Source organism: Perognathus longimembris, chromosome 15 (assembly GCF_023159225.1).
Source record: "Perognathus longimembris pacificus isolate PPM17 chromosome 15, ASM2315922v1, whole genome shotgun sequence".
NCBI classification, from domain to species: domain Eukaryota; kingdom Metazoa; phylum Chordata; class Mammalia; order Rodentia; family Heteromyidae; genus Perognathus; species Perognathus longimembris.
In genome coordinates this window covers 7,962,364-7,990,187 of record NC_063175.1, presented here as the reverse complement: position 1 = coordinate 7,990,187, position 27,824 = coordinate 7,962,364, and the positions used below count along the sequence as shown (strand labels likewise).

Sequence of the window (27,824 nt, the reverse complement as noted above, 5' to 3'; positions counted from 1 at the left end):
CCCTGCACTGGCTAAGCACTGACTGAAGACCACCTCTGCTCAGGTCTTGGCTTTGCTTTTATCTTATCCTAAAGGTGAACATACTATCATGCTATCACATTTTTTTTTTTCACACATATTTGGCAAACAAAGACTACGTTTAGAATTTTCATGTGCTTGGAAAGACCTGGCAAAGCAAACAAGTACAGATTTTAAGATAAGACTTGTTTGCTATCATTGTGTTACAATGACTCAGTAAGAAAATAATCCACAAAAGTCTGCTTTTTCCCCTTTTGTTTTACTGTGAAAATGCCATTCTCTAGAAAAGCTTAAGCAGTAAGGAATAAAAATAGTCAGGGAATCATAAGGCAAATAAACAGTGTTATCTACTTTATTTACCTGGGCCAGACTACTAGGTACGTACAAACCCAAATACCTATTGCTGAAAAATATAGGTTAACTTTTGGCAGCCTCAAAATCTCCGTCAGAAATTAAACAGTTGAACCCCTGTTACTCTTAAATCCCTAACAATGGGCTGGGATAAACAAGAAGGAGGGAAGCTTTGGCAATAAATATTGACTTATTCCAAATAAGAAGATAAGCATTTCATTCTTTGTTGGATTCAGTGGCAGCATCACTGAACCCCAAGCTCTACCCATTGTTAGATGGGCTCCCAACTAATATCTTTAAGATTCATTTTTGGAATAGGGTAAATGTCAGTTTCTCTAGTGCAGAAAACCTGCTCTACAATCAAACTCTACCTTTTAATATGTTCTTTACTGACTAGATTAGCAAAGGAAACTGCTTCTGCTCCAACTTTCAATCTCCTTTTGCAGTTTTGTAATATACTGGGGATGAAGGCCATAGCTACAACCAGCAATCACAGCCCCAATAGTTCCCAACTGGAAATGTAATGTTAATTACATTTTTCTTTAGGTTTCATTATAACAGCATTAATGCTATATGAAAATAGCCATTTAATTTTTTCATGTAATATAGTGGGAAAAGAAAACCATGTTGTACTATAGCACGTATCCCAAAGTGGGTGACCAAATCACTAAGTACATGTTCTGTTTCTGACACAAGATCATATTCCATTGCCTCCTCAGTGTCAGGCTCCGCCGAGGTAGGAGACTTTGGGAGCTACTGCCAGGAGAGGCAGGGAGATATTATAGCCCAGGTCTGTGGAGACCTTATGGACATTCTATGACTTATTAAACAATCAGACTTGTTGGGAAAGAAAGAAAACTATCAGATGCAAAAGAGGACTTCATCTGTTTCAAATTGGCAACTGTCTGCTTACTTTTCAGAAGAGTCCAAATCCCTATTTCACCATTAGGTTCCTGTTGCAATATGCTTTCAGAATTGCAGGAATCTTAAGGTAAACACCTAACTACTCTCTCTCTCTCTCTCTCTCTCTCTCTCTCTCTCTCTCTCTCTCTCTCTCTCTCTCCCCCCTCTCTCTCTCTCTCTCTCTCTCTCTCTCTCTCTCTCTCTCTCTCTCTCTCTCGCACTGAGGCTTAAACACAGGGTCTGGGGATGGTCTCTTAGCTTTTTCATTCGACTTGTGCTCTACCCCTTGAGCCACAGTGGTTAACTGAAGATAAGACTCATGGACTTTTCTGCCTGGGCTGGCTCTGAACCACAATCCCAAAATCTCAGTCTCCGGAGTAGCTAATATTATGGGCCTGAGTCACCAGCTCCCAGCTTCTTTCCTTTTTTAATGAGAAAGTTTCAAGTCTACAAGAAGTGATCTACAGAAGTCCAATGAATTGTTTCCCTCTAAGATTCTAACTGCTCAGTCAGAAAATCATCAACATGTCATTTTGATTCCCCTGGTGCCTTCAAAGGCTTCTCCTCCTTGTACCACTTTCTCACTGCTTGTCTGATCCCTAAAATAACTGGGTGTTTCAGAAGCAGTGCTGCACAGCTGAGCACAATAAGAGGTTAAAAAAAAAGAGTAAAGAAACAAACAAGCCCTTTTTTAAGCAACACAGATGCATTTTCAGCTTTTTAGAGAGCCAACTATTGTTCAAAGAACGCAGGGCTTAAGTGATGGCTTAAGCAAAAAATATTGAGGGTCTTTTATCACTGTTTTAATGCAGTTATTTATGAGTGTTCTTGCCAAGAGCCATAAAAAAATTGGCCACAAAATTTCCCCCCAAATCCTGCCTAAGAAAGAAAAAAAATCGACATCAAAGTGTGAGATTCAGAACTTAAAGAATGAGTCAACCAGAACTTCACATTCTTTGAAGTCTCCAAGCCTCCTGCCTGCTTATTTAAAAAGACAGGCTAATAAGAAAAAAGCTAAATAGTAAGAGAAACAGAGTAAAATAACTAAGGTCTTTTCAGCCTTGCCATTCTAGGACAAATTTGGATTTGCCAATCAAGAATGACAGTTCAAATTGTCAGTGTCAATTAGCCAATAAACAGATGCTACAGTTTCCTAAAAACAAAAGGGTCTTCTTAATCCAAAAAGTACATTTAGACACAGTGAGAAAACAGAGCAAAGAGGAGGGCAGGAGCCCAGTGGGCAGCAGCTGCTTAGTATCCGGGACCCCCAAGGAGAGCTGCCACCACTCAAGAGCGTGAGCAGAACAAGTCCATGACCGAAGTGCTAAGTGCATTCGAGGCTCAGTTCTGAAGAATCGGCTCTCCACAGCAAAGCCGGTGTGGGCAGAGGAGTTTCTCAGCCGCCTCTCCTCCACCTTCTCCACAGCCTACCTGTGACACTTCTCTGGATGGACTGCAGTTTGCTTCACCTCCGGCCCCTCCCTATGTCAGCAGAAAGAGAGGGAATAGGGAAGTTCCCTGTTATGCCCTACAAAGCTTCCCAGAGAAGATGCCCCATCCATGCACATGGGATAAGGCAGATAGAAGCAAAGTGCAGCATTCACTGACCCAACACCAGCAACTCCAGAAAGACACAGTAGGATGGGCGTGAGTATGAATGAAGGAGTTGGCTCATGCCGCAGTATCTGGTGTTTGATGGAGACCGGTCAGTCACCTGGGTTTGCAGGTAGATCTACTTTTGTCTGGAAATGCCTTCCATTGTATTGAACTGCAGGCCTGAAAAGCCACAAGGGCTTCAGGGATTTCAGGAAGAGTAGGGACTTGTGTCTCAACACTAATCCTTACTCACGACAGGGAAACTTGGCTAGATACTCAAGTGGGAGAAAGTGATCAAACTGGGAGGAATTTTATTAAAATTTAACCAAGTTTATTCTGTCAACAGAGAGATGGGCAAAGTAATATCATCCAGGATCAGAAAACATAGACACTGCCTTGTGCTTAGTGGCAAAACATAAAGATAGTTATGGAATGTTAATGGTTTACTTTAAAGTGGAAACTAAGCAACATTATAGAAACGGAAGGCAAGATGCAACTCTGCGACAGCACCAGACACTCTATCTGCATTCAGGTACCACCATGAATAAATTATCCAAGTGCATTTGTGAAGTGACAGTAGATCACTATAACTTTTACACTTACCTTCTCGACAGCAAAGGTTCTTATGACGTACTCTGCCAGTAGTTCTGTTTCTATTAGGGTAACTTTAATGTCTTTATATATCTCTGTATCATCTGGCCAGTATTTACAGCATTTGACCTTCATAAAACACAAAGGAAATGATGAGTTTAGAGCATGGTCTATTTTCTTGTTTCTGCATTCCCCCATCCCCGATCCCCCTTTCCAGAAGCAGGCTAAGTTTGAATCATGGAAGGAGCGCAGCTTAGGAACATGGTCTAGAGTTAATATTTGTATTCATAACTTGAGATATCCTAGTTACAGTAGTTGTTCATTTCCCATGCATCTCTACTTGGGAAATATCCTGGAAATATAAACCATAAAAGGAAGTATTCATTCTTCAGTTACTTAATCTTAAATTTCTTCTAGTTTCACAAAGTGATTGAAAATTGTTGCGCATAAATCCAGCCTCAAGGCTACAGATTAAAGAGACTCCTGAAGAGGGAAGTAGCCAAGTGTGTTTCCTAAGGTAGAAAAACAGACTCATTGTAAAACAAGCAAATTCAACAGATAAAAACTGACAAGAAATGAACAGACTCTTTTAATATTATCTGATACCTGAGAAAGTTTTAAGTAGAAGGTATTTGCTAGACTTGGTCCATCGTCTATATATTGCTGGTTCTGGGGTTTGAACTCAGAGCCTGGTTGCTGTCCTTGAGCCTCTTGTTAATAAGGCTCTAAGTCTTGAGCCAGGGCTCCACTTCTGGCTTTTTCTAAGTAGTCTCTTGGAGATAAGAGTCTCACAGACTTTCCTGGTCCAGCTGGCTTTGAATAGCCATCCTCAGATCTCAGCCTCTTAAGTAGCTAAGGTTACAGGTGTAAGCTACAGGTTCTGGCCTATTAAGGTTTTTTAATTGAGCAGGATTTCCAGATGCTAATAAAAGGGATGAGGCAGGTAGTAGATACAGAGGCTGGGCAGCGGCATGCAGGCATCCTTAGCCTCAGGTGTGATTTTTTTTCCTGCTCCTCCTAAGTTGCTGGTAGTTGTGGCTTCTCCTGTCCCTGCATCTCCATGGACGGCTTTGAACTCTGCTCCACCAAGTGTGTGGATTGTGTACTGGTTTTGTGAGCCTCTCCCCTTGGACATCCTCAAAAGCAGAATGTCTGAAAGAATTCTTGGTGCCATGTCTGTTACTCTCTTCCTGACTTCTGCTAATGTCACCGCAATTTCCTGCCACCTAGGCACAAAATCCAGCCAGTGGTTTGTTTTGTTTTGTTTTTTCCCCCCAAATCAAAGCATTGCCAAGACTAGGGGGGTCTTGGAAATGCCTTGCAGAGCTGATTTCCCAGTTTTTTTTGGGGGGGGCAGGTAGTACTGGTTCTGGGGTTTGAACTCAGGGCCTCAATGCTGCCTCTTAGCTGTTTTGCTCAAGGCTGGTACCACATGAGCCAGAGCTCCACTTCTGTTCTGTTGCTGGTTAGTTGGCCATGAGTTTTTACTCATTTTCCTACCCAAGTTGGCTGTGAACTAGACCAGTGTGGCTCTCAGCCTCCAGGAGTTAGGATTTTAAGTATGAGCCATGGACACGTGGTCTGTCTCCCCACTTTGGAGTCCCTCTGCCACAATCTCATTGTGGGCTCTGGGACCTCGTGCACAGGCATTCTGCACAGCTGAACACCAGCAAATGCCTCCCAAGCGGAATTCCTAATGCTGCTCGAGGCTCTCCTGTTCCTAACTACCATGTGCAAAATGAAACAGAGATTCTTCACACTGTATGTAAAGACATTTTGAAAACCTGGCCACAGCATGTATTTTTAGCCTTATCTGTTGCCACTCTCCTTTCTATCTGCTTATATTTTTCATGTTCAAGGGCAGTTTATCCTAATCCCCAGGTTTCAGGATCCAAAACTCCTACACAAACCATTCCTTCTGTTTAGAATCTTTTCTTCCCACCTACTTACTTTGGGCCAGTTGAAGATTTTTTTCCATTCATATATATATATATATATATATATATATATATATATATATATATATTTTATGGCATATATATATATGCCACAAAATCTTGTCTCTATAAACATGAACTCAGATTCCTTGAGGAAATGAACTTATTTGGAGGCAGGATGATACACATCTGACAATTCTGGGCAATTACTTATTGCCATTTCTGAATCGGTGTTTTACTTCTATGTGTAGACTCTGAAGCACCAATCATCATGGCCTGAACATGTGAAATATACAGGAGATATGTGAGATTCATTTCCTGGTGAAGTGCAGGATCCATACAGGAAGGAAAGTCCCAGACTGGGAAAGTTTACAAATAGGAATATGGGTCAATAGGACCTTCCCCAGAATACCAAACACCTGCTGTGCAAAGGTTTCCAATGTGGCCTGTGGCTGTTCATTATTGTAGCTGATGCCTTACGAGACTTTCTGGCAGTTTTAGGTAAGCCTTATGATTCTTAGTTGGCAAGATATAAATTAGAAATATAGCTGATGACAAATGAAACAGAAGGCAAATGTGGGCCAGCCTTTATTCAGATTTCAGGGGCTGGGGATATGGCCTAGTGGCAAGAGTGCCTGCCTCATATACATGAGGCCCTCGGTTCGATTCCCCAGCACCACATATACAGAAAATGGCCAGACGTGGCGCTGTGGCTCAAGTGGCAGAGTGCTAGCCTTGAGCAAAAAGAAGCCAGGGACAGTGCTCAGGCCCTGAGTCCAAGGCCCAGGACTGGCAAAAAACAAAAACAAAAACAAAAAAACAGATTTCAGTCTCCTGTGCGACCCCCTCTCCCATGGGGACATTATCTGTGCCTTTATCAAAGGGGATTGTTTTGTCTCAGGAATACACTTCAGTGAAGTATATTAAACATCCTAGAGTAAGACAGACCTGTAAGCTCTGTCCCAGAGGTACAGGAAGTCTGAAATGGGGCAATATAGGACGATATTGAACTTGACAGCAACCATCACTTCATTTATAGGATATCTAGCATTGTACTTTTCCTTACATGGTACATACTGGACCCTGCTCTGTCTTTGCAGATTTGTCTTTATTGTTGTGTAACTTCAATTAAACAAGCAGGAGCTAAAAATTACAGCGATACATGCATTATTCCTTTTTCTTTCTTTATTTTGTTAAGGGAGGATCTGGTTTTGTGGTCCAGGCTAGCTTCGAACTCCTGAGCCTCACCTCTCTAGTGATGCTATTGCAGGTGTATGCCTCCACGCCTGGTTATATCTGTGTGCTTTTAAATTATGGGATGCACATACCATTACAAAACCCATCTATTTCTCTTGGAATTCTGACAGAGCAAAACACCAATAGTTACAATCTGTGTTACAGGAGGGATAGGTTACCTAGTAAAAATGCCTTATTTTGATGCATCTGCTAACAAGTGAATTTACTGAAGAATGCCACGGACGCAGGGCATTTTATATGTTTGCCTTTTCTTCTGTTAGACACCTTCCCCTCCCTGCTCTCAGACTTCCTTCTTTCCTTCCAACCTCCTTCCTTCTGTTCCTTTTTAGTGGGGTTTGAACTTAGAGCCCCACAACTGCTAGGCAGCAGTCCTACTGCTGAGCCATCAGCTCTGACTTTAAATCCGTACAAAACCGAGGGGCTTTTACAGCACTGGAATGCGGCAGGGGGGGACTGGGGGGCCCTACATGGTCTGAGGGCTCCGCCTGAGTTCCTCTTTGGAGGCGTTTCTCCTAGAGAATTTCTTTGGGCTCGTTGAAGTTTGCACCTGAAGTCTGAGCTGGCTTCCCAGGCCCCCTTCTTCTAATGATCAGCCTCTGGGGGCACATGGTGGTCAAGGACATCAGCCCATGCTGGCAACAGGTGCAGTAGCAGCTGGTCTCCATGCGAGGCTCAGGAAAAGCTCAGGAAGGAGCTGTGGGCCGAGCCCCGTGCCCGCTCTGGCTGGCGGGGCCGGATGGAGGCCTGGGTGCCTTGGTAGGGCGGAGAGCGGAAGCCCGCGGTGCCTCCTTCCAGAACGCAGCCAGGGCAGAGCTTCTCCTACGCAAAGGCACCTGGCAGGGCCGCCCGGAAGAGGCGGCTGAGCCACTTTCAAAGCTGGTCCTCCCTTCTCATCTCCCAGAATATCCTGAAATGGCTTGTCACATCTGTTCTCAGCCTACTGAAAACTTCTAAATTGGTTTCTTTTTAATATCTTTTTTAACGGCTTGGACTTGTGTCAAGTTATTACTGTGCCTAAAGACAGTGGCACAGGAAGATGAGGTGTGTTTATTTCTCTCTGGATGGAGATGTTGGATGTCTGGAGCGGCTAGGGCTTGCAGCTGCCTCCTGTCCTGAGTTTGCATAGACAGATGCTGAAACCACTGCGGTTGAGATGCCCGCCGAGCACAGGCACTGTACAACTGGACGCGGCTTCTTCTGATCCTGCGCCAGGCTCCGTTGCCTCTTCCAGCCCCATGCTTCTGCCCAGCTTGCAGGGCAGGCTCCGCTCCTCACTCATCTGGTCATGTAGAGCCACAGTCTCCAGCTGGGAAACAGTGCCTCTATCAGGATCGTCTAGTTACCTTGGTGCCCTAGCACAGGTTCCATCGCGGCATCCATCAAGCAAATGGTTCTGAGCCGCTACTGGCCCATTCCTTCATGGAGGGTTACAGGGCCTCTTCCAAAGGGGCTGATCATCTGGGGCTTTGAAATTCACACACAGGAAGCAGCACAGCACGCAGTGGAACTAACTCAGGCGTTCTGAAGCTACGCTGAGCAGCAAGGCTTAAATGAAAGGACTGATGTGAGCCTGGTCACCATCCCACCCGGCTTGAGCATTACCTCAGCAGCTCCCAAGTTTGCCTACACATTAAGAATCACACAGGAGGCATGTCTAAACAAATTTCCAAGACGAGGCCAGTTAAATCTTAATTTCTAGTGTGGAGAGGCTTTCCTAGGGTCCTACAGCTCCCCAGGGGATTGCAACTTCAGATGCAGGATAGATAGGTGGAGAAACCAGGAAATGCTATTATTTTAAAGAAATAGCAAGTTAAAACCAAGGAAATAAACTGACAAAAGCAGTTAAGCTCCCTCCCATCACACCTATTTCTGGATTCTAAATTATAAGACTAAAAACAAAGGAAGGGCTACTTAAACCTGTCTTTTCTTTTGAAATGGTAAAAGAAAAATCTGCAAACTGCAAGGTTAGAGACAGAGAGAATGAGAACCACAAATGGCACATCCTGTCTACCCAATTTGCATCAACCTCACCCTAAACTACTGACAGTAGAAAGTTAGGTGGTAGAGAAGCAGCCACTCAGATAACTGGGCTTAGAGAACTTACAGATAAACCAAAACCTGCCACATAACAAAATGAAAGGGAACTAGGTAAGGATGAGGATGTGGAAGAACAAAAGCATGAAGAAGTAAAAACAAGACAGTACATGTTGGCACTGCAAAGTAAACAGAAAACAGGAAGGAGACCCACCAATCAGAAAGCCATCCAATGAACCCTATGTTTACCAATCCCAGGCCAAGCTCTGTTATGAGGAAGACGGCTGAAAATGACGAAGATGGCAGACCTAGGTTAAACGGCTGTCTTCATGCATGTCCATGCCACAGCGCTCTTCCTCATTAATATTTCTTTTCTAACAAACTTTTCTACCCTCTACTTTTTTTTTTTTGCCAGTCCTGGGGCTTGCACTCAGGGCCTGAGCACTGTCCCTGGCTTCTTTTTTGCTCAAGGCTAGCACTCAACCACTTGAGCCATAGCTCAAGCTCTGGCTTTTCCTATATATGTGGTGCTGAGGAATCGTATCCAGGGCTTCATGTATACAAGGCAAGTACTCACCACTAGGCCATATTCCCAGCCCTCCATCCCCTTTACTTATATTTAAATTTTGCCTGAATTCTTCTTTCCAGATGGAAAGATTGCCAGGGTTGTTTAGCTGCCCTAAACTTTCTGGTAATGTATTTGATGTGTTGGCCAGGGAGTTAGGGACTAAGAATGTCTTCTGACATGAACTCAATGATTAGTTACATATTTGGGTGCTATGACTTGAATCGGCTGTTCAAACAGTTATGCTAATATTGTAATCAGGATTCTAGATGACCACAGAGTTTGAAGACTCATTTTGCTTAAAAAGCCCAAGATTCACAAGTATTAAGAAACTCAATGTTTAGCTCTTTTTTTTTTTGCCAGTCCTGGGGCTTGAACTCAGGGCCTGAGCACTGTCCCTGGCTTCTTTTTGCTCAAGGCTAGCACTCTGCCACTTGAGGCACTTCTGGCCTTTTCTATATATGTGGTGCTGGGAATTGAACCCAGGGTTTCATGTATATGAGGCAAGCATTCTTGCCACTAGGCCATATCCCTAGCCCCAATGTTTAGCTCTTAAGTTAGGGGCACGATGGTGTAATCTAACAAGCATAATTTTAAAGGGGTAAAAGAGAGAAAAAAGAAAAAGGCAGTTGGTAAGTTTTGATTTGTCAAGAATTTTCAACCTTTTTTTTTCCCTGGAAGACACAGCTAAATAGAGAACGACTAAACTATTAATAGTTGGGTTCACCTGCTGAGAACAGCTTTGATGGAGATGTTGGATGAAGCAAAAACACAGCTATTCGAAGCACATTACACAGACCCTGGCCAAGAGCAACTGTTGGTGTTGTTTCAAAAAAAACCAGATTCACTGTATTCTAAAAAAAACAAAACACAGATGTCTTACAGGAATAAGAACATAGCTCATCTAAATATCCTGAAAATATAGATTGTTTCTGTCTCCATGTGGAATAAGATGTCCTTGGCTTTTGTTTGTCTTACTTGCGTTACTCAGCTTTCTGCCATGCTTGAGATAACCATTTTATATAGAGGAATGGTTGATTTTGGCTCCCAGCTTCAGAGATTTTACTTCACAGAATCTTGGCCTCCTGGAGGTGCAGGCAGCCTGCCATGGCTAGAGTATATAGGGTGGAGATGTGTTCAGCTCAAGGCCAGGGAGAAAAGGCAGGAAAGAGAATGGACTTTCAGAGTCCTTCAAGGGTGCATTCCCAGTGACCTAACTCCTTTACAATAGGTCCTGCCTCTGAAGGTTCCACATATACCCCCAGCAGCATCACTTGAAGACCAATCCTTTAACATATGCATAATGTGGGATAAGATATTGCTGCCTTAAGGAGAGTGTGAAAAATGAAATTTATGTATATATGTCTGTGTGTGCACACCCACAGGCATGCACACACACTTAGTTGAAGGCTTCTTAGGTTTTCCCTTCCAGAGGCATTTCATGTGGCTGGTGAATGGGGAGCTCCTCTGGACAACATTCCTGAAGTCTTTGAAAACCAGCACTAAATCAAGCACTTCCGGAGGTCTGGATAATGTGAATTTGGGAAAATAACTTGAAGTATCGGGAAATGCCCCTTCCATGCCTTTAGGCTCTTGTGTAAACCCCTAACCACTACCAACACACAAGGCTACCGGATTTCTGTTTTTACATTTAACCTACTAATTAATATTATCACTTCAAGATCATCCAGCATTTCTAATGAACCCAAGGGCACCTCCCATCTCCATCTTGTTTTCATCAGGCATAAGCCGCACACAGCCGGATAGCTTTGGAGGGATTTTTAAGCATCACCTCACAAAACAGAGAGAAATCTGTCTTGTTCCTTTGCTCTCTATTTTGTTTGGATGGAAACATAGCCAGCTAGCAGCACATGCCAACTGTAGCTAGACAATCAAGACATGCACTTATCCAGATACGTGTTTGCTACCTCATTGAAGAGATTTGCCTCTGACGTTTAGCCATTCCCAGATTCAAGGCCTCCTGCCAAAGGAGGAGGGTGTGTCATCATCAAGCACAGCACAGAGTGTCGCCATACACCTCCAAGATTATTCTTGAAATAAGATTCCCGGAGATCTTTTGAGCAATGGGAGTGTTGCTAGCATACAAATACAGGCCCGAAGATAGTTCTGAGAGAATATGTGACTGATTTGTTGAGAACAAAAACTCCTTTTCTCTCCCATTGTTGGTCTTTGCACGTGTCAGGGTTGGTTTCCATCTGCGACCTTGTGCAAGTCCTAGGACTGTTCTGGCTTGGCTTCTTCATGTGGCACTGAAGATATTGGATCACATGGTGAGTAAAATGTTCCAACACCTAAAATTATTTGATTGTATGTGCTCTCATATTAATTTTTGTGAGATACATATTATTACCCCCATTTTTTACAAATCCCTAACTTGAAACTGGGTGAGTCTCTCAAGACAGAAGATATAAGGGACCAACGTTTCAACACCAGGGCTGCAGTGTGGCAAAGCCCATGTCTAAGGCCAAGGCCTGGGCCTCTAGGGTGTGTCGCCAGTCACCAGAACAGCTCAAAGCTTGTGACAAGCAGGACCCCGCTCAGGCCTTGCTGAGCATATGAGAAAATTGGATAGGGTTGTAATATTCCCATAAAGACAGGTGTGGACCAGCAAACGTAACTCAAGGAAGCTGGAGAGGTAAGATCCGTGGCTCAGAGGCCACTCCCTGGGATGTGTATCTGGGGTCACCGCCAGGCAGTTTCTTTAGTTGGCTACATGACCTTGGGCATGTTACCTAACCTCTTGTTCCACATTTCCTACTTATAAAAAGAAGGTAATAAAATCATTTTTGTAGATTAATTTCTTTTGGCATGTAGAAGAGGACTGCACAGGTGACTGTTCATCACAATTAATTTAAAAATGAAAACTGCTATCAGTGGTCAAAAGAATGGAATTCCCAAAGGGATGCAATGTTTCCCAAGGGAGACGATACCACAGTGAGACAACAAGATCAAGTGTGGTTTCCTGGGCGGATAAGGAGGGCAGACATTTGAGAAGGTCATCTAATTGGATTATTGTGAGACTCAACATGCTTTAAATAACCAGATAGTCCAATGTGTTTTTTGGCAAACCAGGAAACTGAGGTCTACACTGGTTCGGTGACTTATATAAGTTCATGTGGCTAGAATGCAACAAAGCTAGAATGAGCCCCAAGTTCCAAGCCTTCTTCTGTAAGGGCCAGCCCTCTTCATGTCTCACCACACTGAGTTACTTCAAATGTTCTTTTGTTTAAACCCTGGCTTAAACTCAGGGCCTGGGCCTTGTCTCTGGGATTTTTTTTTTTTTTGACTGAGGCTAGGGCTCTTTCATTTGAGCCACAGCTCCACTTCTGGCCTTTTGGTGGTTAATTGGAGATAGGGGTCTTGGGGCTTTTCTGCCTAGGCTGCCTTTGAACCATAATTCTGCTTTCAGCCTCTTGAGCAATTAGGATTCTAGGCTTGAGCCACCGGTGCCTAGCTTCAAATATTCATTTTTAATATTGGTTCTAGAAATCACTTTTATTAATTGCCTTAAAAATAAAGTTATAATTAGGTACGGATGGTTCATTCCTCTAATTCTAGCTACTTATTAAGAAGTTGAGATTTGAGAATCTGGGTTTGAAGTCAGCCTGGGCCAGGAGACTCTTATCTTCAACTAATTGGGAAGGAGCCAGAAATGAAGCTGTGACTTATTTGGTAGAGCACCAGCCTTGAGCAAAAAGGCTAAGGACAGTGCCCAGGCCAATTTCAAGGCCCAGTACCATCAGAGCTCCTTACGCTCCTTTGATTATAACCCATGACACTTCTTGGTCTATGCCAAGACTGAGAATACAAATCTAGCATCAGGTTTGGAAACGGCTCTTAAGGGATTCTCACTGTGCAGCCCTAGCTCCTGTGGCTTTTCCATTTCTGACTACATTTTTTTTTGGAGTAACTCCTGGTAAGTAATTCAATGGAATCCGGATAGCCAGACTGCCTGTTTCCTATACTCACTACTGGCTGCCACCAGTACACTTCTGCAACCTAGAAGTACACCCATGATGTTCAAGTAATGTCACCTCAACACAGGTTCCTTGCAAGATTATAATGAAGCACAGGAAGCAACTTTCACAGCCTTGTTTTGTCAGGCATGAAGAAGGGGTTCTTTAAGTAGATTTTCAACACTGCTAGCCTAGAGCTGATACACCTTTTTACTTCTAGAAACTTCATCCCAGAGTAATGGACTAGCAGGGTAAACCAGAAGCTGTTGTCCCTCTCTAAACTTAACATGGAGATACTGTTGGGGCAAAGCTCTGGGGCAGTGAATTCTGCTTGTTTGCAGCTTCCTGCATTGCATTCTGCCTTATTTATTTCCTTAATTAAAGAAACTAGTGATGCTGTTGTCTTGCCACTCTGTTAAGCCAGAGGAAGTTGTACAAAGGCTCTAAAACTGCTCACTGGATTATTACTGTTTGGTCCTATCCTCGTGGGAGGCCCCAACATTTACTCATGTGTTTATATGGCCAGAAAGCCCTAAGCCTTCAGGGAGGGGCACACGAAGGGCTCAGAAGATTAACTTAGGAGACTTGGAGAGCAGGGAAGGGGAAGAAGGATGCTGCATCCAGGCAAGGACATCATTTGCGGCTTGTCAGCACCTTGCTTGAGAGCAGGCTTTGACCTGCAGTGCGCAGGGTGGTGAAGACTGACTTTTCATGTGCTTGTGTAAGCAGAACAGAGGAGGGCTATGGCAACTTTGAGACCCGTCCATATTGTGCTTAATGATGGTGCCAAGAAACCACAGCTGTGCTCTGCTCCAGCAGGTAGGGACACGACTGGGACTGTGCAATCAAAGCTCTCAGGCCGGGATGCATCTGGCCCTGGGGGCGTGTGGCCATCTGCTACACACGAAGGTCCTGCACCCTCTCAGGTACTTTACAAACACTGAGGCAGGTGTCCACCTGCATGGACCCACAAGGCCATGGCAGGCCAAAGTGGGTGACAGACCAAAGGATGATGCCGCGTGGGCAAATGGCAACCTGACCAACAGCCAGGCGGAGATTTCCTAGAACTGTCCAGTTTGGGCAAGCAGCGGGGCTTGACAGGGTGAGCACGGATGGGACCCAGGCATCTTCATGAACTAGCCTGTGAATTCTCAAGTCCTGATCCACACATTCAGCCAGCAGCTCCCTGGGAACCCAGAGAGCATCCTGGGAAACACTTGTTATTCAGACCTGCAAATGTGCTTTGGTCTCCAATCATCCTGCCACTGTGGCGATGGGAGAGATGGCCGGTGCAGAGGCACACGAATTACAGCACAGCAAGAATCTTCTCCCAAGCCTGATTTGCAACTCATTGATACTGAGAAAAAGAATGATTTTTTTTTAAGAAGAGATGGAACAGATAAGGCTGAATTACCAGGAACAAAAGGGTTATTCATATAGGCTAAAAGTAGATATTTTTCTGTCACCTCAAACAGAGTTGCAATGACCTTCATTCACATCCATACAAACCTATTACATATCCATATGTGCCTGTAAATGCAAACCTGTTCTCCCCATGTAGAAAAAATGAGGGCAAGAGAAGCAAATGGAAATTCCTCTTGCATGCAATCTGCAGTCAGCTGTTTGGCACACATTCCTTTGTAATTATTCTTCCACTCCTTCCCTTACTCTCTCTGAGTCCTCCCATGGGTCTGGCCTCTGCGATCCACACAGGAAATGTGACCTCTGTTCCCTGAAGCCTGGAGCTGGCAGGGGAGGTCAACATGGTTGCAGGGGTTTCTTGTTCCTTCTGTGTATGTGTGTGTGTGTGTGTGTGTGTGTGATGGTACTGAGGCTTAAACAGGTTGAGTACTGTCACTTAGCTTTTTGCTCAAGGCCTGCTATCCACCACCGGAGCCACAACTCCACTTTCTTCCTGCTCCTTGCAAATGCTGTAGAGAGCAACTCTGTAATTAGCTTGCAAGCACCATGAAAAGTCCTCTCTTCTACCTCCTGGCCTAAAGCAAGTTTTGAGGTCACTAAAGAGTTGCTTAACAATGGGGACATATTCTAAGAAATAGGTGATTTCATCATGGTAAGAACATTGCAGACTGTACTTATACACATGGACAGCACACAGATGGTATCAGTACCTAGGTTAACACAGCATAATGCTCCTACATAGTTACAAACCTGTGAATCCTGTAGTCAACACAATGACAAGTATCTGCACATACACATATAAAAGGTACAGTAAAATACTTCGTGATAGGGATAGTCCAGGTTCATTCAAATCCAAGGGACCCATGTCATCTAGGCAGTCCAAGGAGACATCGTTGTGGCATATCACTGTGCCTGCAGGTTAACTAGTTGCGATGTACCAGGGAGAAGAGCCAGCAGGATAGGTGAATAAAGAGTCTGGAGGGTTTAGGCTTCTAACACTGACAACAGCACAGACACAGGCAGTGTGGGGGAAAGGTGTGACCTGAGCCTGTCTTCCCCACAGGAAATGCAGCAAGGCACAGAGACAGCTCACACACAAGTCCGGAAAGAGAGATGGCAGCCTGTGCTTAGAACAGAGAGCAGACTGCTGTTCCCAGTAAATGAAGAGCACTTCCAAAACTAAGGCAAGGAGGTATGAGCACAGGCGCGTGTGCACGTGTGTGTGTGTGACACACACACACATTTAGGAAGAACATTTGATCAAATCTTGGGAACAGGAAAGTTGTCAACAGGATTTTATCTGAGTATACATACAGACAAATAGGAGGGAGGGGAAGAGACCTAAGCAAAGGTGTGTGTATGTGTGCATATGTAAATGTATTCATGTATGCATTTACTTGCCAGGATACTACCAGAATTAAATTTACTGAAGCATTTCAGATATAAAATTTTATATAGAAAAATCTCATGAGTTGAGGTTATGAAATGTACTTGGGGAGTGGAACTGGGGATCAGGCAGAATAGCCCCATCCTTGAGCAAACAAGCCAGGGAGAGCATGAGGCCCTGACTTCAAGGCCTAGATCTAGCACAAAAACAAAAAAGTAGTATTTAGTACTTGATAGTTTAGTAGTAAAAATGATAAGAAAGTTGTTAGGAAAGGAATACACTTTCAATGGACTGGAAGTGGGTCGTGGACAGGGTAGGAATAAATCTTCAGCAAGATTTAAGAATAAAGTTGTATGTTTTTCCCCCTTGCTTTAGTCTGAGAATATGTGTTTTCTTTTAGGCCACATTTTTCAAAAGCACCATGTAATTAAGTAGTCAATGAAGAGTTTCTTGTTAAATAGAACTGTTTAAGCAATTGTTTCTGTATTTCCTTTCCACCACTAGATAGCTTTCATATAAGGAGATCTGTTATTCAAGCTAGACCAAGGAACAGAGTGAGGATTCTTTGAAGATTTCATATTTTGGGTAAAATAAGTTTCTGTGAAAGTTCTCCAAGGAAGCTATGTTCTGTCCTGGGACAACTTTCCCACTATGAGCAATAAATAGATTTGGTACAACCGAGCCTCAGGTAAGGCGACAGAAATGTGCTTTAAGGACATGATTGAATTACTGTGCTGGCTGAAATGCCAGTGCTTGTTATAAGCAATCTTGAGAACTTTTGCGAAGAGTATGTTCTCTAAACATCAGTGATTATTCTTGTCACATCTGATTGTTTTCCAAAGAAGGTCTACCTGTCACACGAGTTATTCAGGAGGCTGAGAGCCAAAGGATCACAGTTTGAAGCCAGCTAGGATAGGCAAGTCTGAGATACTCCATCTGCAAACTACCAGCAAAAAGCTAGCGTGGAGGCGTGGCTCCAGCGGAGTAAGCAAGCCAATGGAGCACAAACCTTCCAACTCCTGTACTAGCAAAACAAATCTAGAAATGAAAGGAGAGCCTGACCTTGTTCTTTTGGTCTTTATGAAGAACACACATCTGCATGCAGGTGCACTGGTTAGTCATGTAAAGCTCTTATCCAGAATGTAAACCATAACATTTTTATTCTTTAGGATATTAGGGTTTATTTGGCCAATTTTCCTTCCTTTCAAGGATGTGAAATTCAAGCAAGCTCAGAGTAATTGGTTGGCTCAGTTTTTCACCTTCCAACTCTCACAGTTCCAGATTCCTAGTCGCAGAGCCACCACGTTAGTTCCTGAGGACCACAGTGCTGGCCGTCACAAGATTTCAATCCTCACTTCTGGCTGCCATCACTTCATTCTTACTTAGATCTCTCCCTTCTTCATCCTCTCCCCCAGAGAAGAGAAGGCGGGCTCCTATATTCCAGGCCAGCCCCTTTCTCTAAGTCCCCGATTCTTTCTAAGAGTTCTTTCTCCAATTTCCTTCTGTTTCTCACCCCCGCAGTGTCACAGGGAACACTGGTGCTCTCATGGGGTTGACATTCCAGGTTTGTGGTTTGTGTTCGCTTGCACTCGTTTAAGTCTGACTGACCATACTCGGGGAAAGGTGTCATAAGGCTCAGTGGGATATCGACACTCCGGCCCCTCCCAGGCTTCCTTGATGAGCACTCAGTTACTGTCTACTTTTTGAGATTTCTAATTTCTCCCTTTTTCCTTCACACATGCACGCACACACACACTTTAGTAGTTTTCTATTGGATAGACATCCTATGATTCAAGGCATTGCACTGGTGGGGCCCCATTACTTTCTCTTCCCTCCAGAGTTAAGTTTCTGGCAAGTCTACAGTCAGTCGACACTGTTCGGCTTGGTTCTCCAGACCCGCTTCTGTGCTCAGTATTTGTTGTGTGTCCATCCAGCCATGCATGCTTTCCAATGCACCCTTGCCTTCCTCCTGGCAGAGGACCTTACTGTGGGGTGGCTTTCTATTTAGGGACAAGAGATCACCATGTGAAGCAAGGCTGGGGAGCCTGAGCCTCTATCTTTGTCTCTGAAATGCTTCCAACAAGGACAGACACCCCCCCCCCCCCCCGCTCACCTAAGGTGTGCTAGCCTAATGACTTGTCAGCCTGCTCTCAGTTATATGTGTTTTAAACGTTTTCAAACAGATCTTTTTAATTTTCTTCCCCCCCCCACATCTTCTTGTGCTCAAGAACATCATTTCAGCTCTAAGGGAGGTCACCATGCTATCTCCTTATCTTGCTGACCCAGGAAGCGATGGAACACCCAAGATAGCCAGAGATGGACTTCTGAAGAGTAAGGTCAGCACCATCAGAAAAAGATCAGAATCAAGACCAGCCCCTGGCCCAAAGGCATCTGGAACCCCAAATTGTTTATCTTCTTCCCTTGGGAGTGAGACTGCAGCTTTTGAGATTGTAGCTCATCGCAGTCCTTATTTTGCTAGGCAAAATTAATAAGCCTTCCCTTCTTTTTCTTCCAAATCTTGTTTTCTCCTTGGTCTTGGGCCATAGCTCAAGTGGTACAGCTGTTGCCTAGCAAGCAAGAGCCTTGAATCAAATTCCCAGTGCTGCACAAACAAACAAAACCAACAACAGATCCCTGTTCTCATTATTTGCGAATTTGGCATCAAGTCCAAGGCCTAAGTATCATCCTGAGTGCAATGAGAAAAAACGTGGTGCCCATCCTCTTACCACGTACCTGCCCCCAGCCGGGGCTGTGAGACCACAGACCTCCCTGCCCTTCAAAGCTGTCCCTTCTCTCCAGCCCGATTGCAAGCAAGCCTTGTTCTTCATGGCAACATGTGGAGTCTTGTAGTCTTCCCAGACTTCCTTTTGGCTTGAATTAAGCAGAGCTGCTTTCAGTTGCATACAACCAGAGTAACCTGATAGGTCACCCGTTGAAGCCACAGAGGACAAAAGCGTTACCAGTGACTTTTTCTTGTCAAGTCCTTGGCTGCGTTCCTGCCTTTAGGAGCCACTGTCTCAGTAGCACCAGCACAGTCATTTTGGGGACTCTTGTTTACAATTCCTGACATAGCAGGGCCAGCTCTCCTTGAGGAGGCCTGACTGTCCCCCACCCCCCCAACCTAGGCTCACATCGGTAGCATCTCTAGAAGCTTCTGTGGCTGTCTCTGCCTGCAACACCCTTCTTTTCCTCTAGGCTATGTCTTCTTAGCCCTTGAGCTATTGTCTCAGAGGGCATTACCTGACAATACCCTCCAGATGGAACTCCAAGTCTGGATAAAGCACCTTTTATGAACTACAAGGGCACTCTGTGAAACCATTCTCATAGAATTTAATCACGTTGTCTGACTCTCCACTCCTGTGCCTGCATATAAGCTTAATTCACTGGTACAGCCCAGGCTTTGGTGTCTGCCCGCCCACATTTGTTTACTCACTGAAGGAGTCTCCCATCTTATCTCTGGCTTTCCTGTAACCTGTTGCTCCCTCCTTCCTTCCTTCCATCCTCCCTCCTCCCCTCCCTCCCTCCTCCCTTCTTCCCTCCCTCCCTCCTCCCTTCTTCCCTCCCTCCCTCCTCCCTTCTTCCCTCCCTCCCTTCTCCCCTCCTCCCTCCTCCCTCCTCCCTTCCCTCCCTCCTCCCCTCCCTCCCTCCCTTCTCCCTCCCTCCTCCCTTCTTCCCTCCCTCCTACCTCCTCCCTTCTTCCCTTCTTCCCTCCCGCTCTCCCTCCCTCCCTTTCTTCCCTCCCAGTCCTGGGGCTTGGACTCAGGGCCTGAACACTGTCCCTGGCTTCTTTTTTTTTTTTTGCCAGTCCTGGGCCTTGGACTCAGGGCCTGAGCACTGTCCCTGGCTTCCTTTTTGCTCAAGGCTAGCACTCTGCCACCTGAGCCACAGTGCCACTTCTAGCCATTTTCCATATATGTGGTGCTGGGGAATCGAACCCAGGGCTTCATGCATGCTAGGCAAGCACTCTACCACTAGGCCACATTCCCAGCCCCTGTTCCTTCTTTTCTTATACCTTAAATCTCTGACTCCCATTACTTCTGTTCAGGCCCTCAGTTCTGCTTCAGTCTACTCACTATGGATTGAGTGTAAGTAATCCTCCCCAGCTCCACAGGGGTTTAATCAGTATGGAATTTAGAGGCTGGTGGGGGGGGGGGGTGTCTTTGGGAAGTGGTTAAAGTAGAGTATGATGGAGTCTCAAGATTGAACTTTAGTGGCTTTATAAGGAGAGGGAGAGACACAGGATTCCTCAGGCACCCTTTCCAGGCTGTGATGGGTCCAAGGGACCCTGGCAAGAGCCTTCACCACACAGTTTGGACTTACAGCCTTGCAAACCATAAGCTAAAGCAGTGTCTTTTCTTTATAAAGGAGTATTTTCAGGTATTTCATGACAGTAAGGAGAAAACAGCTGAATACACTACCCTACCATGAAACACATACAGACATCTCATACCATACATATCACAACAACCACTATCATGGCTGTCTTCCTCTGCCGAGGTAACGCTTGGTCTCTCTGCTTTGGTTCACCTCTCCAGGAACATGCGATAGTTGTCTCTGCCACACAGACACTATTGCACTGCTGCTGCTTTCCTATCTAGCCCACTACAAACCTGGTTCATAGCAGAGTCCTTAGAAGTCCTGTCTTTTCATCTTAATACCCCTGTTTAGCTCAAAGCTTGGAGCATATTTAACTTTTCTTCTTATTGGCACCCCTTGCCCCCCAAAACATCCACATCATCAACACCTTTTCTCAAAGTCCCATCATCTTTTCTCAAACTTATTTCTGATAGATCTCACTCTCACCTCTAGCCTGTGTCTATGCTTCTCTTGCCTTTCTGAGCCTTCTTCGTCAACATAATTGTTGTTCTTCCCTCCATCCTTCTTTCCTTCCTCCCCTCCCCCTTCTCTTCTTTCCCTTTCCTCCTTCTTTCCCTCCCCACCTCCCTCCCATTTGAGACAAGGGCTTGTTCTCCTACACAGATTGATCCTGAACTGGAGGGCTCAACCCCAGCCCCAGCCCCTGGAGTAGCTGGGACCGGAGATGTGCAAATGCACTGCTGTGCACAGCCAGAATTGTTTTCAGCAATGCTAACTAGCACATGTCATTCACCCCCTTCAGTGCACCTCTCATTAAGACAAGCAACCCAAAACACCACCTGCTTTCTACTTCTGCCTCCCTTCACCAAGGTGCTGCCGCCCCTGTCCTGCCCGCCTGCCCCCCAAGCTCTCAGCCTCAAGTCTCAGTCCACACAGCTTGTACAGTCCTCACCAAGCCACCTGCTCCTTCTTCTTGCTCCCACTCTCTGTTCTGTGCCTTTCCTTCCTTGTGTTTTTAAAGTGCGTACTGTTTTGTGCTTGGTATTAGCAAGAACTTTCTCCTGACAAAGTCTACCTCCTCACCGCTTTTCCAAGAGGTCCTGGAATCCCAGAGGGAGAATCCATCCCTGTTTAGCGAAGGCAGAGCCAGCTTAGTGACTCCTTACATGCAGTCTCTATTACCCTGTCTGATATGAGGACAAGAGAATTAGAAATATCTTTGTATTTCTCAGTGCCATGGCAGTAAATGTATCATCAAGTGTCTGATTAACTTGTGCTAAGAAGGATTAGCAAGCCTAACCTTGGTTCATTTGTGAACAAGACAAAATCGGGCCTCTAGGCTGTTGTCAGAACTTTTTCTAGGGGGTACCTGAGATCTTTGGGCAAAGAACACATCAGGTGTCAGCAGACAGCCAGGGAGCCGGCCGTGTCCACAGTCTGGAGAAGGCCCTTCTCCTGCTGCTGATTCCACAGATGGCTGCTGGGCAGCGGGGGTGGGGTGGCGTCTTTTTCCTGGCTGGTGCTGAGGGAATCATGGCCGCGCCTGGACAGGAGCTGTCACTGGCCATTGCTGACTTCCTCTTTCACTCCTATTTTTATATTGTGGTACACGGTAAGTACTTCACACATCAAATACCACGTGAGGCACAGGACTGAAGGAAAGGTGTGCACTCCACCATCCCCCCAGACAGAGGTGCCATCCCCACTGCTCTGCTTCTGGGGAGGCTTCTTACCACAGCTTCCATGGCCTCCCCAGAAGCACCAGGGAGTTGTTCAGAGGAAAGGCTGAGAAAGCCAGCTGTGGGAAGGGGAAGAAGCACAAGAGATGCTCCATTCATATACCAATCCTCATAGTAATCCTGCCAAACAGGCCATTAACATTTGTGCCTTAGTCCCTAGCCTTTTCACGTGAGGGCACTGGAAACCAAATGGCGGACTTCGGATCTCTGACTTACTGTAAATAAGGAAGGACAGGGCTGACCGAAACTTGCACTAAGAGACAGCCTCTGGTGAGACCTAACAAGAGGATGGCATCTAAAGAAGCACGCAAGTATTGCTTTTGTAGTTGTTTGTCTTAAACAACTACAAAAGCAATAATTACAAACTGTTTGGTGAAAATGAACTGAACAACTGAACAACTCATTGGGGGGAGGGGGAAGGGAAAGGGGGAGGGGGAGGGGGGAATGAGGGACGAGGTAACAAACAGTACAAGAAATGTATCCAATGCCTAATGTATGAAACTGTAACCTCTCTGTAATTCAGTTTGATAATAAAAAATATATTTATATAAAAAAAATAAAGATTTTTATAGGGAGCCACCTAGAAGGGAATATCTGATAACAGATAATATTGATAATGTTGGCTGATAACATTAAAGTTTCTTACCAATCAGAAAAAAAAAAAAAGAAGCACGCAAGATATCGAGAACAAGGGAATGGGGAGGAAGAGTGACAGAGGGAGTGGATGTGATTGAGCTACACTATACATAAATGGAAATAACGTGACCAGGCCGCTTTAGACAAGTAGTATATGCCAATAAAAAGAAGAAAATAGAAAAAAGGCCAGTATTTTAAAGGTCATATTTCAGCAAGCAGAGAGAAGGCAAATGCCATTAGTCATATGTGAGTAAGGATTTCTAAATAAATATAAGTTGAATTAATTTAGAATTTCAGCTTCTCTTCCAAGCACCCAGTCAGGCTGGTGCCAATCCAGAGCCTGCCTTCCATCACTGCAGCAGCTGGAGAACTGGGCTACGAAGGATCCCATAGCACAAGGGAAGGAGATGTGGCGGGGGTGGGGGCGGGGGGCTAGCAAGTGATAAGTAACTCCTGTGTTACTCAGATTTCTACCACTGCAACAAAATACCTCTCAGGCTGTGGTTGGGTGGCCCTATTGCTTTTGGGCCTGATGAGAGGCGGGCAGCACCTCATGGTGAGAGTGTGGGGCAGGAGAGGCCCTTTCCCTTCATGGCAGAGAAACAAGCAAGGGAGGAAAGAGCTAAGGTGCTAATGTTCACGTTCAATGGATGTCTTCAGTGACCGGAAGACCTGGTACTAGGTAATATTTCTTTCTGGCAGTACTAGGGGGTTCAACTCAAGGCCTTGCACTTGCTAGGTGGGTTCTGTGTGTGTGTGTGTGTGTGTGTGTGTGTGCGTGTGTGTGTGTGTGTATGTGAGTGAGCATGTGCGCACTCAGAACCTTATGCTCATGCTTGGCTTTTGCACTCCAGAACGATGCTATACTACTTGTACCACACCTCCACTTCTGGGTTTGGGGGGGTTAATTGGAGATAAGCGTCTTATGGAATTTCCTGCCCCATATGGCTTTGAACCAAATCCTCAAATCTCAGTTTTCTAAGTAGGATTACAGGAATGAGCTACCAGTGCTTGGTGGTAGGTTAACATTCTCTAAAGCATCTATTTAAAGTTCCCTCCCCTTGTATGACAGAGGTTAACATCTTTGGTTCCCTACCTCTCTTAGTTGTAAAACATTTTACCATCTGTTATCAGAACTATTCACAGTGACTCAACAATAATTTTCCTAAATGACTGTGAGACCTCATTTGGATTTTTAATGAACAGTCACATTCTAATGAGGTCTTCATAAAACTGACTAAATATGTTGAGAAATCATTAGCTTAAATTACCGGTGCAAAAATCTCCTTTGGGAGTCCTGCAGATTTGGTTGGGAGACTTCGGGCAGATGGATTAGCTCAATGCCACCACAGGCTTTGCATCTCCACGTCGGCAGTGTGAATGGGAATGCCTGGGAACAGGCAACTGGATGAGACACAAAATGTCCCTCAGGTGGGTTCATTAAAGAGGGAAAACAATCATAACACATTCCAGCACTACTTAAATGCCAGGTGTGCAGCTGTCAGCAGGTGCCAGGAAAACTGACAAGGGTCCTTTCCCAGAGCCCACGAGCTGAAAGGGGACATGCGGGGTGTCAAGGAAGTCGTGGGTAATGACAGGTCCTGGCAGACGCCGAGGACCCCGCTGGAGAGGGAGGGGGGTGCCTTCTTTGTCTTCTGCACCAGGTGCTGCAACAGGGAAGGCCTCCGGAGGCACCTATAGCAGCAATTAAAGCCTCCTAATGTAGAGGCTTCAGGGCAGGCAAGGGGAAGCAGCTCTGACTTAATGAATTGACAGTGAGTCTGTGTAAACAAACACATCCTCCTGTCATGCCTAATTCATGAAGGACACACCAGGAGCCGTACACATGTTAAGTAGGTAGTGGCTGCCCTTAAAAACCATGTCAGCTTGATTTCTTGGATGGTTTGTTGCTTTTATGCATGGAAAATGGGGGAAAGTGCCTCTAAAGAACTGTTCAAGATTAAGAATAGGAAGCAGCCTGGATTGGGGGGAAAGCCTTTTTACTGCAAGGACTAGAACCTCTTGTCAAAACTCCCAAACCGTGCTAGACATTTCAAGGGCTTAAGCCATTAATGTCATTACTAACTGAAGACAGACAAATCCAAGGGATGAAAGGCACTAGGTAAGCTTGCATTTACCCACATGCACACTGCCAATCTGGTATGAGTTTGGAAGGATTTTTGTTTTATAAATATGCTTCACAGACCTAAAATTATTAAATTGGTTAAGCCTATGAACATGGCTTTGTAAGTTAACCACCAATCTAATTACCACTCCACTTAGGCCACTGTCCTCTTGGCTGAACTGGGTATTTGCCAGACACAGTAGCTACCATCATAAAAATCCAGTTACCACACCATTTGGGACCATGGAAGAAAGAGTGACGGCTACAGCATGGCCTTTGGAAATGAAACCCGACTCATTGCAAGATACGCCATGACTAAGAGACTGGGGCCGTCAGTGTATTGTTCTTATTTTTATAGTAATTTTATAGTGTAATCATCTTTCAATGTTTCAACTAAACACTATACTGTCTACCTTTCCTTACAGCCAAAGGGTTTATCATATGAAAATAACTTAACCTCATAAGCTACTGAGTCGGAGAGAGCATCTTGTGGAATTTAAGTAGGCAAAAAGCAGGTACCAGTGGCTCATGCCTGCAATCCAAGCTACTCAGGAAGCGGAGATCTGAGGATCTTGGTTCTAAGTCAGCCTGGGCAGGAGAGTCCATGAGATGTTTATCTCCAATTAATTATCAAAAGGCTAGAAGTGGCGCTGTGGCTTAAATGACAGACCAGCAGCCATGAGCGGAAAAAGGTAAGGGACAGCAACTCGGGCTCTAAGTTCAAGCCCTAGTACCAGAACCACACCTACACACACACACACACACACACACACACACACACACACCCCTTTATTCTTAAAAATTCCACACTGCTTGTAATTTTGATACTTATTTATTTTCAAAATAAACCCTCTTGAATGTGAGTTCTGATAAAATATTTCAGTTTGAGGGATAACCGTGGTAACTGTGGAAACACGTGAACTTTTACAATGTCAACTTCCTGTCCCTCCTTCTCCCCAGCAAGGATCTGGGAAATGAATGAAGGGTTCACGAGAGAGTGAACACTTCACCAAAAGAGCACAAGGACCCGGAGTGTGCGGAAGCACTTAGCCCGGCTCTGTGGCTCCGTGGCAGTTCAGGGAGCAGGGCTAAGTATTTAGCACGGCAGTGAGGCTATGTTAGGAGCATTCTATTTCCACACCACTTTGTGGGAACTCCCTGAGGGAGGGAATGGGGTGACCTGTACCTCATCCTTCAAAGAAGCTTGAATTCTGGTAGATCTGAAGCCCCATCCCCCCCACACCTTATTAGTACTAGCATAGCCAAAGAAGGTAGTGTTTTTTGTGTGTGTAAAACAGATAATTATGTGCATCACTTCAGGTCTAGGGTTTATTGGCAAGAAATGTGAACTAATAGTTGTATTTGTTAAGCCCTCCTAAGTTCTTTTTCCACGTGACAAGTAGAAACTCATTTGATTTATATAAGAATTCCATGAGGCAGATTGTTATGGACTGAATATTTGTCTATTGTCTAATTCAAACAATGAACCCTTAATCCCTTGTATGGTTGGGTGTGGAGATGAAGGTTATAAGCAAGTCATTAAGGTTAAATAAAGTTAGAGGTCCACTAGTTGGGGGCCTTATAAGAAGAGGCCCCAAAGGATTTGCTCCCTGTGAAGTTTTGAGGACAAGGGCAGGAACACAAGAGCCAGGAAAAGCCCTCTGCAGAGTCTGATCCCACTTCTACCCTTCAGAGGTGTAAGACAAGGGAAGTCTGGGGCATTTTGTTATGGTAGTTGGGGCTGACGGATACAAGGCGCTGTTACATCCATCCTAGAAGCAGCAGAGACGTCTCCAGGTTGCCGGGGCACTGAGGGCCTGCCAGCCCCAGCTCTGAGCCAGCTCACCGGCACTTGCTCCCATGGGCTCCAGGAAGAGATGAAATGAAAGGGAATTCGGCTGTTGTGTTTTTCAGAGCACAGGATTTTGTTTTTCAAGTTCTAATGCTTTATATAAGAGCTTATCTCCCCCTTTAGTTAGGATAGCCTTACGCTAAGATGCTCCAATCCTTTTCTTAATTTATTCTGTTTTGATGTCTTTGAAACATTCTTAAAAAGCAATATAAATGTTTAAATGATCTAGAGTTTCTTGCCTACAACTTTTTTGTGTGTGTTCTCGTCCTGTGGTTTGAACTCAGGGCCTGCAAACTGTCCTTGAGCTTTTCTTTCTTTTTCTTTTTTTAACTTAAGGCAGGTGCTCTACTACTTACATCACAGCTTTACTTCCAGCCTTTTGCTGGTTAATTGGAGATAAGTGTCTCACAGACATTTCTGCCTGGTCTAGCTTCCAACCTTGATCCTCAGATTGCAGCCTCTTGAGTAGCTAGGATTAGGCATGAACCACTAGCAAGGCTTTTCTATAACATTAAAGCTTTGCTTGCTTGACTTATCTCTCCTCATTTTGGGGGTATTTTGTGATAGAAGGTACTATTTTGGGTAACCAAAGTACTAGCTCCCTTAAGCTCACTATTTTTTAATTATCTTTCCATATAGTCCTAAGTCAACATCTGGCTCTCTGTTTAGACATAGTTTCCCATTTCTCTCTTCCTAACAATTTGTGAAATACATAATTTCCCTCTTCCTGCACTTGTCTATATTAATTTTATGGTTGTCCTAACCTTAAAATAAGAGGAACAATCTTTTTCTATTCTCTTAAAATAATTTTGTAATACTTATACAATGCATTTATATTTTAAACGTTTATTAAATTTCACCTTTTAATACCATTCATAAAGTTGGAATGTTGTTTCATGACTAGCTATTATCCATAAATACATTTATGTGGGTGTGGTTCATGTCTGTAAATCTAGGTGAATTTTAAACCATACATACATTTAAAAATAACTGAAAAATAATTATTAGTCAGAATTTCATTTTCTTCCAGAATCAGTCATAGAAAATATTTTTCTAGAAAATCACCTATATTAGGGATGCTTACATTAACCTATGATAATAAAAACCCTATTGTATT

The 27,824-nt window shown here is 44.5% G+C and overlaps 1 protein-coding gene across 8 annotated transcripts in view; it reads right to left on the bottom strand.

The window, feature by feature from the left end:
* The window catches only part of Ptprm (protein tyrosine phosphatase receptor type M), a 767,348-nt gene that overhangs the window by 32,481 nt on the left and 707,043 nt on the right, over positions 1 to 27,824 (bottom strand). For 5 of the 8 annotated variants that reach the window (XM_048363182.1, XM_048363174.1, XM_048363175.1 and 2 more), the window contains 2 exons: positions 3,472 to 3,588; positions 2,704 to 2,754 (listed from right to left, as the gene is read on the bottom strand). In XM_048363182.1, coding sequence (XP_048219139.1) covers positions 2,704 to 2,754; positions 3,472 to 3,588 — 168 coding nt within the window. The remainder of the gene's footprint in view (positions 1 to 2,703; positions 2,755 to 3,471; positions 3,589 to 27,824) is intronic. The other 3 variants (XM_048363176.1, XM_048363177.1, XM_048363178.1) reach the window with 1 other exon arrangement.